The sequence below is a fragment of the Mastigoproctus giganteus genome, chromosome 12, assembly GCF_048544385.1.
Source record: "Mastigoproctus giganteus isolate SK-2022 chromosome 12, ASM4854438v1, whole genome shotgun sequence".
In the NCBI taxonomy this organism is placed as follows: Eukaryota; Metazoa; Arthropoda; class Arachnida; order Uropygi; family Thelyphonidae; genus Mastigoproctus; species Mastigoproctus giganteus.
This window is the reverse complement of record NC_143586.1, coordinates 103,068,780-103,081,446: the sequence shown is the minus strand read 5'-3', so window position 1 is coordinate 103,081,446 and position 12,667 is coordinate 103,068,780. Positions and strand designations below refer to the sequence as shown.

At 36.7% G+C, this 12,667-nt stretch overlaps 1 protein-coding gene across 1 annotated transcript in view; it reads left to right on the top strand.

Moving 5' to 3' along the window:
- arr (low-density lipoprotein receptor-related protein 6) overlaps positions 1-12,667 on the top strand; it is a 324,124-nt gene that overhangs the window by 148,142 nt on the left and 163,315 nt on the right. The window contains exon 8 of the mRNA XM_090386404.1: positions 7,527-7,777. Within this exon, the coding sequence (XP_090242530.1) occupies positions 7,527-7,777 (251 nt within the window). The remainder of the gene's footprint in view (positions 1-7,526; positions 7,778-12,667) is intronic.

Here is a 12,667-nt window from a genome sequence, read left to right as displayed (position 1 = left end):
ATATGCTAAGAACACGTGGGTTATGCATTCACAGAAATTTGCATCTGTCATGTTGTAGAAATGCAGTTCCATAAGATTGTAAAATACTTTTATTTTTATTGACATCTTTGAATGAACAGTTTTGAGCATTTATGTTACTTTTCCAACTTTTAGACTAAATGTATTTTTTGTATTTATGCATGATACAACATTGAAGACTTTCGTTCAACATTCATATATAATGATGCGATATTGAAAGATATAAGAATGTCATCAGGGTCACAATGTTGTTATGTTCTTAATATGAGTGAGGGTTTCGTGTATGTTCTTAATATCTACTTTATTAATACCACTAGTGTGCCAAACACATTGAGCCTGATGAAGAAAAACTTTGCTTTGAAAGTTTCATGAGAGTACATTTTTAATTATTTTAACCTTTATATCTTAATATTTTACGTGTTTGTTAAAATTTTCATTTTTTTATTAGCCTTGTTTAGGCAGTGGCAACAAGAATTTTGTGTGATATGTTTTCTGATGTTTATATCAGAGGTGTATAAGGCTTTGAATGGTTTGAGCATGCTCAATGCCAATGGGATTCTTCATCTTGCTCAGAATAATCACCTCAGAGGGCATAAATTCAAATTGAGGAAGGACGGATGTTGGATAGATGTGCGGAAATTTGCCTTTGGCCAGCGGGTGGTTGGTTGGTGGAACCGACTTCCATCACTTGTTGTTGAAGTTGATAGCCTAAACAAATTTAAGGCTCAACTGGACAGGTATTTCGAACGAACGGAGGGGTGAAATGGGAGTGGGGTTTTTTTTTTTTTTTTTTGGCTGATGCTGAATAAGCTTGCTTTCTTGCATCATATGCCTCTACTAATGCTAATGCCAATAATATTCCTCTGAACTGGCCTCTATAGCTAAGTGGTCAGGAGCAGGAGTGCAGTAGCACACACACACTTTGAATAGACCAGGGTTCAAGCCCCTGAATGCTAAATATGGTCGATCTATCTGTCAACTCGCAGTGGACCAGCATGGCAGATTATGGTCCATTTCCCTCAATGTGAATCGTTGAGGAGATTTCCATCCTGCAGTGGACTGATAATAGCTACAGTTTACCTCTTTTTTACCCCCTGAACTGTGCTGATCATGCAGGGACATTGTTCTGAAATGCGTTTCCTGATACCAGTATAATATAAAATAATAATGCCCATTATGAATGAAAATGAAAATACAAATTTTGATGTCAGAACCATCTTAATGAGCTGAGGTCTAAATTGTGAAATATCAGATACACAATAAACAAAAGAAAGAATGGAAAATGAAGAAATGTCACCCACGAATCCCATACTCTTCAGGTTGATGCTGAGATATCGTGACAGAGAAACAGCATTTCATAAACCAGTTGAATAAACAAACAAAGCTACTTATTTGAATGGCTGTAGCAATTATTCAACAACATGAATGAAAGAAGTCATAATCTAGAACTTTGTTCTTTAAGAATAATTTTTTCTGTTTATAGTTCATGCAGATTCACTACGCTCATTGAGCTTTGTATTCATATGTAGATATTGTATATTGGATTTCACCTACAGTTTTGTGCCTCTTTATGCTTATGTTATGATGAGTTCTAAGTTTGTTAGCATTATGGCAGCCTTTTTTTCCTTTTATGGTGTTTTGGCAGCATAATTGCTGCAGCCATTCAAATTAGTAGCTTCTTTACTTATCTGATTGGTTCACAAAATTCTGTTAACTCAGCAGCAAGCTGAACAGTGTGGGCTTCATGGTAGATATTTCTTAATTTTTCATTCTTTCTTCTGTTTATTGCATGTGTGATATTTAGTCCTGAATCTCTCTCTCTCTCTCTCTCTCTCTCTCTCTCTCTCTCTCTCTCGCCAGCCAGGTATTATTATTTTTATTTTTTTTCTGCATTATCAATTTAAAATACTTTGCAATATTTCTGTTTCTACTGCTTGAGATTCCCTGCTTTTGCCATGTAATTTCTTTAGTAGCTTTATTTTTTACTGTTTTAGTTATAAACTATTCCTGGCTTTTGCCAATTATTTTGGATTTTAATTATATTTCACACTTGCTAAACCTCTGCCCTCTTATTGTATGTTTTTATAGGTTTTATTTCTTGGGTGCTTAGTCTATTTTTTAAAATTTATATATATAGTGCATACTTTTTTAAATTCATTGAAAGACCCCTCTAAGGACAGGGATTGGATACATATCAAATTATATCAAGTGCTGACCAGACCAAAGGTGAAATGTACTTTAATTAAAATACTATGTAAAATGAAGCTACTATATTTGAATCATTCATTTTGCATATTATTTACATTGCAGAAAGGGGAATAGGAATAGATGAAAAGTGAGAGGGAGAAGGAGGAATATTAATTAGTGTAAATGAGAAAGGGAAGGGATAAGAATAATGATAACAAAGAGTATTAGTGTCATATGTATGCAGTCATTTCTGGAAGTCATCACTCTGTGTTGACTCCTAGAAATTAGATTCCTTAAATAGATACAAGAATAAGAACACAGTCTTCAACTAGTTCAAAACTTATAAAGCTTCATATTTAGATTCTTACTTGTGGATATCTGGATTGTTGTTCTGTGCTTTGATTTTATTCTGTCATACATTATTTATGTTAACATGTTACATAACATAAATATATTTCCATTTACATGATCCAGCCACTATTTCTATCATATCTGTTTGTGTCCTTCAGATATATTTTTTAAAAACTTAAAACTATTTATACTCATAATAAATTGATATACAGGGTGTCTCAAAAATGTTGGTACAAACGTTTAGGGGAGGTAGGTAACATCTAAAGGAATGTGAATCGCATAGGAACCCATAACCGGAAACGTCACGGGAAAGTAGTAGCAGAGGCAAAAGAAGCAGAAATGACACAAGACAGTAATGCATTTCATGATGTTACAACAGATGCTCGAAGGTTCCACCATGAGAAGCGATGCATGTGTGACACCGACACAGCATCGATTGGCGGACACGGTCGAACACACCTGGAGTTTCTTTGACAGTAGCAGCAGCAGCGCAGATGAGTCTCGCCACGAGATCCATTTCCGTCTCCACAGGCGATTCATACATGATAGATTTGAGGCCCCCCCACAGAAAGAAATTGTAAGGCTTGATAAATCAGGTGAGCGTGAGTGTGGGGGCCAGGCAATGGGTTCACCACGGCCAATCCATCGAAGCCTAAAACGCCTGTTCAAATGGTCACGAACACACCTTCCATAATGGGCAGGCACCCCGTCATGTTGAAACCAAATGTTGCGTCTCACATTTGCTGGAACATCGTCAATTAACCCTGCTAGAACTTGTTCAAGAAAGATCCGATATTTAGCGGAGTTCATGCGGGATGGTAACAGGCATGGGCCGACTGAGCAGTCACTGACCATACCTGCCCACACATTTATTGTGAAGCGATGTTGTGCTGCATGGGGGCGCACACTGTGTGGGTTGTCGTGAGCCCACACATGAGCATTGTCCCGAGTGAAATAAGCCTCATCCATGAAAAAAAAAAAAAAAACAGCTGGAAAATTCAAGTCTTGAACACTTCCTTGGAGAAACCACTGCGCAAAATCCACACGTTCAGAATGATCTAGGGGAAGCAGTAACTGAACCCTTTGGAGATGAAAGGGGTGTAAGGAATCGTCATGCCAGACATGCTGTACACTGCAACGAGACACTCCTAAGGCAGAGGCAATGGCACGTGTGCTGGTAGTAGGATTATTCTGGACGGCATTCAACACACTTTCTTCCATGGCGGAAGTTCGCATCGAATGTGGTCTGCCCGCACTACTCCTGTTACCTCTAAATGGCCCATAATCGCACAAATTTTGATGCACCCGCGCAAACAAACGGTGGTCTGGTACATGTCTGTCTGGGAAGTGTTCTCCATAAATTCGTTGAGCAGCTCGTCCATTGCCCTCTGCTAATCCATACACTAAGTGCATGTCTGCCAGCTCACAGTTCATATATCAATGCATGCTCTTCGTGCGGTGACTACTGCTTGAATGAGTAAACCAGAAAATTTCCCTCTCGCGAACTGATGAATAGCGCTGTCTACCGACTTACGGTGACGTTTCTGGTTATGGGTTCCTATGTGATTCACATTCCTTTAGATGTTACCTACCTCCCCTAAACATTTGTACCAATATTTTTGAGACACTCTGTATATGTGCATGCAGATATTTTCATTTAAAAAAACTGTTAAAAATGTTTAATGAGCTTTTAAACTGGACAGCACAAGGGACCAGCACTTTTCATCTTTATATTTTATGCCTGTAATTATTATTTTTTAATTTTCAGCAAAATTATTATTATTTTTTTTTTGAAAACAAAAGATGTAAAAAACAGCATTTTTAGATCTTTAATTTTTTATTAAAGCCTAAACATTTAGTATTATAAAATAGAACATAATAAATATTGCAATCCATTCAGAAAAGATGAAATATTGGTATACTCTAAGCAGAATTAAAAAACCTGAAAGGTTTTACAGAAATTTAAATTACAATATAGGTGGTTCTTCACCACCTAAATTGTAACAAGGGTTGCTACCACTTCAGATTTTGAAGTGGTAGATAATAGATTTTGTCAGTCCCAGGTGTCCTAATTGCTTTTAGATTTAGCAATTTCTCTTCTGCTTTCCTCTCAGTTATCACCAAATAGTTTAGCCACGTGAAAATTTGATGTGCTTGTGGTATCCCCATCCCTTAAAACTTCATGCATGGATGGCGATGCAAAATATTTATTCAGTTTGTCTTGAACAGGCTCATCAAAAGTAACACCATTCATTTCTAGTGAGCCATTGTGATCCATCATTTTCCTTCTAGTCAACATAAACAATTTATTTGCTACTTTTCATTGCATTCTTATCCAACTACTTCTCATAATCTGCCTTAGCTTACCTTTTGACATGTTTGCTGGCTAGTTTATACTGCAGGTTACTGTGCCCCTGAAAATATATAGTCTTTAGTGTAGCATTTTGATTTTATTTTGTAAAAGTTCATGATATTTTATATATTGCTCTAAAAGTTCCAAGACTACAATATAAATAAAAAAATAAATGAAATTATTCACAATGTGATAATATTATATTTTATTTTCACACAAGGCACGTTTAATGATAACAAAATGTTGAATTTTTAAATGGTTTTGATATATACAGCAGTTTAGTATAGCAATTTAATAAGCAATTGGAAAATGAAAGGTCCCTCTATTATGCATATATATGAGTATATTTTATTATATGCATATTTAAGTTAATATATATCAACAGAGTTATGATGCTCAATGAATTCTACAATTGTGCGCTTATATACAGAGTTGTTAAAATTAAAGTTATTTGGTTTTTAGGAGCAATAGAAACTAAGGGCATATTGTTCTGCGGATATACGGTGGTCATTCCCTGACCTTTTCGCATCCTCCGCATTTGGTGGTCATGGGCTCGAACCCCGATCTAATCAAGAAGCATGTGCTACGCACTGCTGCTCCTGCCCACCTGGTTGCGGAGGCACCTAAAATTAAAGTATCCCTATGTAGAGAGCTGTGGAGCGAGTTCTAAGGCTTGTACTGAAGAGAAATTTGCACGATAGGTACAATAAAGAATGTGCTCGCCATTGGAAAAAAAAATTAGTTACAAAATTTGTCACTATATGGCGCTGTGGGAATAAAAATCAGTTGAACAGTGCTACAATTGTGCAATGTGACCTCTATTTTGGCCAAGAACAGCAGAACGTAACATGTCAACTGTAACATGTAATGCTGTCCTTCAGATCTGCCAGAGTTTGACATCCTTCCCGATACACCTGATTCTTCAAAAAACCCCACAACCAGAAGTCGCATGGGGTGAGGTCTGGTGATCAGGGTGGCTAAGATGTCTGGAAAGAACTGCTGATGACCTGTTCATCTCTAAAGTGATCTTTGCAATCTTTGGGCACAACGGTGGATGTGGGGTGGTGCACCATCTTGTATGAATATGGTATCCTGAAGGCACCCACATTGTTGCAGCTCTGGTATTGCAAAATTTGCCAACATTTCATAATATCGCTGTCCAGTGACAGAACATGTGTGGGGTCCAGTCGGTGTTACCTGTTCAAAAAAACGTGGCCGTAAATCCACACCACACTGTCACTTTTGGAGAATGCAACGGAGCCTCTTGGATAATTCGAGGGTTTTCTGTTGCCCAAATGCGACAGTTGTGCGTATTCACTTGTCCATTTAAGCAGAAGTGGGCTTCATCACTCACTCCAAAGGATGTTCCATGGCCAAGTGATATCCATTTGTGATTCGCACCAGTAACTGAAGTGCATATGTGAAATGAATGTCTGCATCACCATGCTTTAGCTGCTGTAGCATGTGCATCTTGTAAGGATAGTACTGCAACACCTGACGCATTACTAGCCTTACAGTGGAATACAGCATGTCCACTTCATGAGAAACACTTGCACTACCACATGGAGATTGACTTGATGAATCCACGACAGCCATAGCCACATCTTCAACATGAGAGGAGTCCATTCGTTTGCGAACTCTACCTGGTTGAACACCAAATGTCCTGTCATTTCAAATTTCGGCAATCATTTTGCAGACAGCACAAACAGTCATAGGTCCATGCCTTATGCGCTTCTGACGCTGGAATTCTCTGATAGCCGCAGCTGCATTGTTTCTGTTCTGATAGTACAGCTTCACTAATATCGCCTTTTCCTGCAACGTTGTTGGCATTGCTGCTGTAGTGCAGGCAAACATCTACTTTATGATTTTGAAGAGACTGCTTTGCTTTTATACAGTACAGTAGAGCTGAGTAGTGGTGCTGTGGCAACAACTTATGATTATGCAAATAACATAAGTTATTTCCATAATTGCAACTAAGATAGTTATGTGCCATACAGTGACAAATTTTTTTTTTCCCATTCTGCTGTAGAAAATGCTGTTCTTCGAATGTAAACTGTTGTTGACCAAAATGGAGGACACATTGAACAATTGTAGCGCTGTTCAAGTGATTTGTATTGCCACAGTGCCATATAGTGACGAATTTTGTAAATAATTTTTTTTTCCAATAAATGGTGAGCACGTTCTTTATTGTATCTGTTGTCCAAATTTCTCTTCAGTATGAGCCTTAGAACTCGCTCCAGAGCCCTCACTTTCTACATAGGGATACTTTAACTTTAACAACTCTGTATGTAAAAAATAAGAGACTTTACCTCTCGGTGTGCTGAAACATTCTATGAAAGTGCACTGGGGTAAAGTCTGTTATTTTTTATATATTATATGCATATATACAAGTATATACTCATATTTGTTTATTATTAACTGTTACATGGTGAATAATAAGTTGATAATCTGAGTGAGATTTGGCATAATTCACATTTAATTATTGGACGATTAAATTGCACGGTGCAGTGAATCTCAGGAAATAATAGTTGTTATAATCAGGGAAATAAACAAGTATACTAAATTTTTACTTTCTTTCTGTTAAAAAATAAAATTAATTAAAATTTTTGTTTTGTAGTTACATGTATTGGACTGACTGGGGCAACCATCCAAAGATTGAAAGAGCAGCACTTGATGGCTCACTTCGTTGTACTTTAATAAATACTACATTGGGTTGGCCTAATGGATTATCTATAGACTACAAAACTAAGAAATTGTACTGGGGTGATGCAAAGACAGACAAAATAGAAATGTCCAATTTAGATGGTACTGATAGAAGAGAATTAGTATCTGATCAGTTACCTCATATATTTGGATTTAGTTTGCTTGGTGAGTAACAAATTATATTTTATCTTAATGAGCTAGTTGTCCAACTCCTTAATATAAAAATGTTTTATATTAAGTCATTGCTTGTTTTAGGCACATTTAGTCTTAGTGTGCCAGAGGAAAAAAAGTTTGCATAAATAGATTATCAAAATTAGTATTGTGTATCTAATTCTTTATTAGTAGTTGAAGGAAAGGATGTATATTTTATTTAGCATTTTGTTATCTTGCATGATTGTTATTAATCATATTTCATATGAGACAACTTTATTTATGTATTAATAATTACCTGTTCCTTTCCTCTCAAAAGAAAAAAGGAACCATAGTCTGGAAAGGAAAAGAGAGTCTCATCTAAAAAAAAAAATCAGTAATATTCTTGATTTTTGTGATCATTCATTTTTTAACTTCTTTGTATTAGCTAGAAGGGCCAGTGGAGCCTTACATATAGTTATAGTAGTAGTGGTGGCATGTGATGCAAGAAAGCATGTGTATGAGAAAGCATGCTTATGCAGCATCATCCAAAAAAAAAAAAAATCACACCATTCCCTCCAAATGCCTGTCCAGTTCCTCCTTAAATTTATTCAACCTATCAACTTCCACAACGACAGATGGAAGTTTGTTCCAGCAATTAACCACCCGCTGGCTAAAGGTAAATTTCCGCACATCTATTCTACATCTGTCTTTTCTAATTTGAATTTATGCCCCCTTAGATTCGTAATCTGAACAAGTGGAAGGATCCCATCAGAATTCAGCGTGCTCAACCCATTCAAGGCCTTATATACCTCAATCAGATCACCGCGCAGATGCCTAGTCTCCAGCCACTGCAATTTGCAGAACTTAAGCCTCTCTTGGTAAGAGGATACCTTCATTCCCCTCACCAATTTTGTTACCCTTCTCTGTACACACTCAAGTAAATCTACATCCTTCCTAAAATGAGGCCTCCAGACCTGTACGCAGGTCTGGCGTGGCCTGACCATTGCCTTATATAGAGGGAAAATCACCCTCTTTTCCCTGCTAGCAAAATTCCTATATATCATTGACAATATCCCATGACCTGCCCTGGCAGCCTGTCTGCATTGCTCAGAAAACTTCATATCTACCTGCACACTTACTCCCGGGTCTTTTTCATTTTCTACCACCTTAAGGGTACCACACAGTTGGTACGTTTCTCTGGGGTTACTTCTACCCATATGCAGTACTTTGCATTTGTCAAGGTTAAATTTCAGTTGCTGCTTCTTAGCCCACCTGCCTAAGTTATCTAGATCCTGTTGCAGTAGCACACTGCCATTACTGTCATTAACAACCCTGCCAACCTTTGTATCATCTGCAAACTTTGACATTAAGCCTGATATACCTTCATCAATATCATTGATAAATATACAAAACAACAGTGGACCCAACACCGAACCCTGTGGGACTCCACTAATAACATTAGTCCACGAAGAGCAGCACCCATTGATTACCACCGACTGTCTTCTCCCACTTAACCATCCTTTTATCCATTGTAGCAACTTACCCTTAATACCATTCTGCTCCAATTTGTACAATAGTCTTTCATGCGCAAAAGTTTCAAAAGCTTTCCTGATATAAGACCACTTTCTATCCAAAAATGAAATGGATAGTGATACCAGCACCATTAAAGTCTCTCGTGTATTTCTCACATTGGCAGCTTAGTTGGCATGATACATCATTGTCTGCCACTCTTTTGGAGAGAGCTGATTTTGATTTGCGCTGTTGACTAGAGGAATTTCTGCAATCTTCCTAAATCAAGGGTGCAATCTGCTTGTTTTCAGGTGGAGGGAGTAGCACTTTTCCATGTGAATTATTCTGGGTTCTTCAGCCCACACAACATGCAAATCATCCCATGAATATATACACTTAGAGGCAAGGTAGGTGTGGGTGTGTGATGTGATGAATAGTTTGCTTTAGGAATCGAAATAAATTTCAGTCAGTTAAATTACTTAAAATGTACTAGAATTATGTATTTATCCTTTGCCCTCCTGAAAGAAAAAACAGTTAATTATGACAAAAGGACAACATCGTGATTATGGTGAACAATTTGTATTTCATGTAACAATCAAAAATGCACATGTTCACTGCACTTGACTGCACCTTAAACAAACAAAAAAAAAAGAAGTGAAATTCTACTACAGTAGGCTGTCGTTATAACTTGTTCACTTTATGCCAATTTGCTATAATGCTGTTCTTATATTATAATGAATATCTCACTATCACAACTCATTATAACACTCTTTTACCAGTGTACAGATTGAATTTTTGAATTTAATTCTTTTATAGATTGAATTTTTGGCAAGTTTAACAAAAACATTTCATCTGATGTAGCCAATAGAATGAGAATGAATAGCAAAACAGCATTAAAATGTTCCCACGCTTATTTGAGAAATTTCCCCACGCTCAGTAAAATTTTCTCCCATGCTAATTTAATTGCAATCCGGTGACTTGTTACATAGTTCTGAGATCAACATTTGAAAAAATGATCAAGTTAAGGAATGTGCAGTATTGCTTGTAATATTTGCGTTATATGCATTTATTCAAAGCGTAGTCATCACTCAGTACAGTGTTAGAAATCATCCCTAACAGACAGTTTATTTGAACATTATATCACAATTAATGCAACGCAGTTACATTGAGGGGTTAATAATGGCAGATAAGAATGAAAAAGCAACAATGTCTGGATGCGGTACGAAGACTACAAAGGTAAGAAAAAGATTGAGTTTGAAAATTAAATTAGACATTTTGAAGCAAATCGAATCTGGTCAATGACAAGTGGATGTGTCCAATAATTTAGGACTGGCAGGTTCAACTGTAAGAACAATTATAAGAAATAAAGAATTAATTTTAGCAGTGGGAATGCAGCTGTTCCACTGCAAGCAACTAAATTGACTAGGGCCAGGCCAGTTATTATGATTGAAATGGAGAGACTTCTGAATAATTTTATTTAAGATAAATTCTGCTAAGTTCAAGTATTATTAAAGAAAATGCGATTAGCCCATATGAAGATCTGAAGAAAGCTCACCTTGAAAAAAAAAAAAAAAAAAAATGTAGAACCATTTAATTCTAATAAGTGCTGGTTTGATAGATTTAAAAAGCACTATAACCTACCCCACATAGCAATCCAGGGAAAAGCTGCAAGTGCAGATCAAGAAGGAGCTAAAACTTTCAAAAAAGAACTTGTTAATATTATTGAAGGAGCAGGGGGTTATTATTAATGAGACCATTTTTCCTTGTTATTACCAAGTTCCTCAGTGTTTAGCAGTAATGCACATATTAACTTCCAGACAAGATTGCCTTTCTGTGTGATTTATAATGAGGCTTAATTGTAGATTTTTAATTGTAAAGACTGAATTTTATAAGTTAATTTATTATTTTTCATTTTTGCTATTTAAAAAAATAGAAGAAAAACATTTTTACTAAATTATAAAACCTCTTGGTCTCTACACAGATATCAGAAATAATGTAGGTTATTTTGATGCAAGTTTAGGACTGGAATTCTATTTTATTGTGCTATTATTATACAGTAATACCCCGACTTATGCGAACTCGGAGTTACGCGGTTCTTGATTTTTTCGTTTGGCAACACTGCCGCCCACTATCTTCAAGATCGTTTTTCTTATGCTATCGATATACGGTGCGACAGTGGAGAGTGAGAGCGAAAGATGAACAAAATTCAACTTTGCTGCCTCATGAGCTGCACACATATACAAGAATTTGCATTCCAACTGTCATATTTATATATGACAGTTGGAATGCAAATTCGAATTCGTGCATTCGAATTCGTGCTCAACTTTTGTCGGAAATTACATTGTTTTCACGAATAAAAAAACTTTCCAGGCGTTAAGGTTTCCAAAGACCGATTGACAATGATGGTCGGCGGGAATGCAGCTGGTGACTGCAAGTTAAAACCTCTCTTAATTTATCGCTCCGAAAACCCAAGAGTTATAAAAAATATATCTAAAATTAGCTTACCAGTGATTTGGAAGTCAAATCATAAAGCTTGGGTGACAGCTTCCGTTTTTGAGGACTGGTTTGGTCACCACTTCATATCCGAAGTCGAACGTTATTCCAAGTCTAAACAGATTCCATTTAAATTGATCCTTCTTATTAACAATGCACCCGGTCACCCTCCTGCCACCCTAATTAATTTTGACTGACGTGTGAAAGTTGTGTTTTTGCCTCCAAACACAACCAGCTTGCTTCAACCGATGGACCAGGGAGTCATCAAAACATTCAAGGCCTACTACACGAGGCATTTGTTTGCACGTCTGAATGAAGCTGTGAGACAAAATAGCGAGATATCTGTTAAAAACGTTTGGAAACAATTCAACGTTTTAGATGCCGTAAGAATCATTGAAGAATCTTGGGATGAAATTCACAAAAAAACATTGGTGTCTGGAAGAAACTTTGTCCATTTTTTTTCAAAAACGAGACGAAAACAACGCCAGAAACTGATCATGTTGCTCACATGATAGAAGAAGTTGTTAATCTTGCTAGGCAATTAGATTTGGAAGTCAGTGGTGATGATGTCGTTTCATCACCATTGACATTGATATGAGCTCATTCATTGTCAGGAGCTGACAATAAATGAGCTCATAGAGATGCGTGAGCAAAATGTCACTGAATTATCAGACACTTCAGACCCAGTTCCACCAGAAAAGCATATGAGAATTGCAAGCTTGACAGAAGGTCTCAGCTCAATTGAAAAGGGCTTAAAAATTTTAAAACATAGACTTCAACAAAGAAGGTGTTATAGCTACAAAGCAAGGAATAAAAAATTATTAGCTTGCTACGAAGAAATTCTGCATGAAAAAAAGAAGGCGCTGTGTCGTCAGACGAATTTATTAGATTTTATGAAGCCATCGACGTCGAAATAACTTT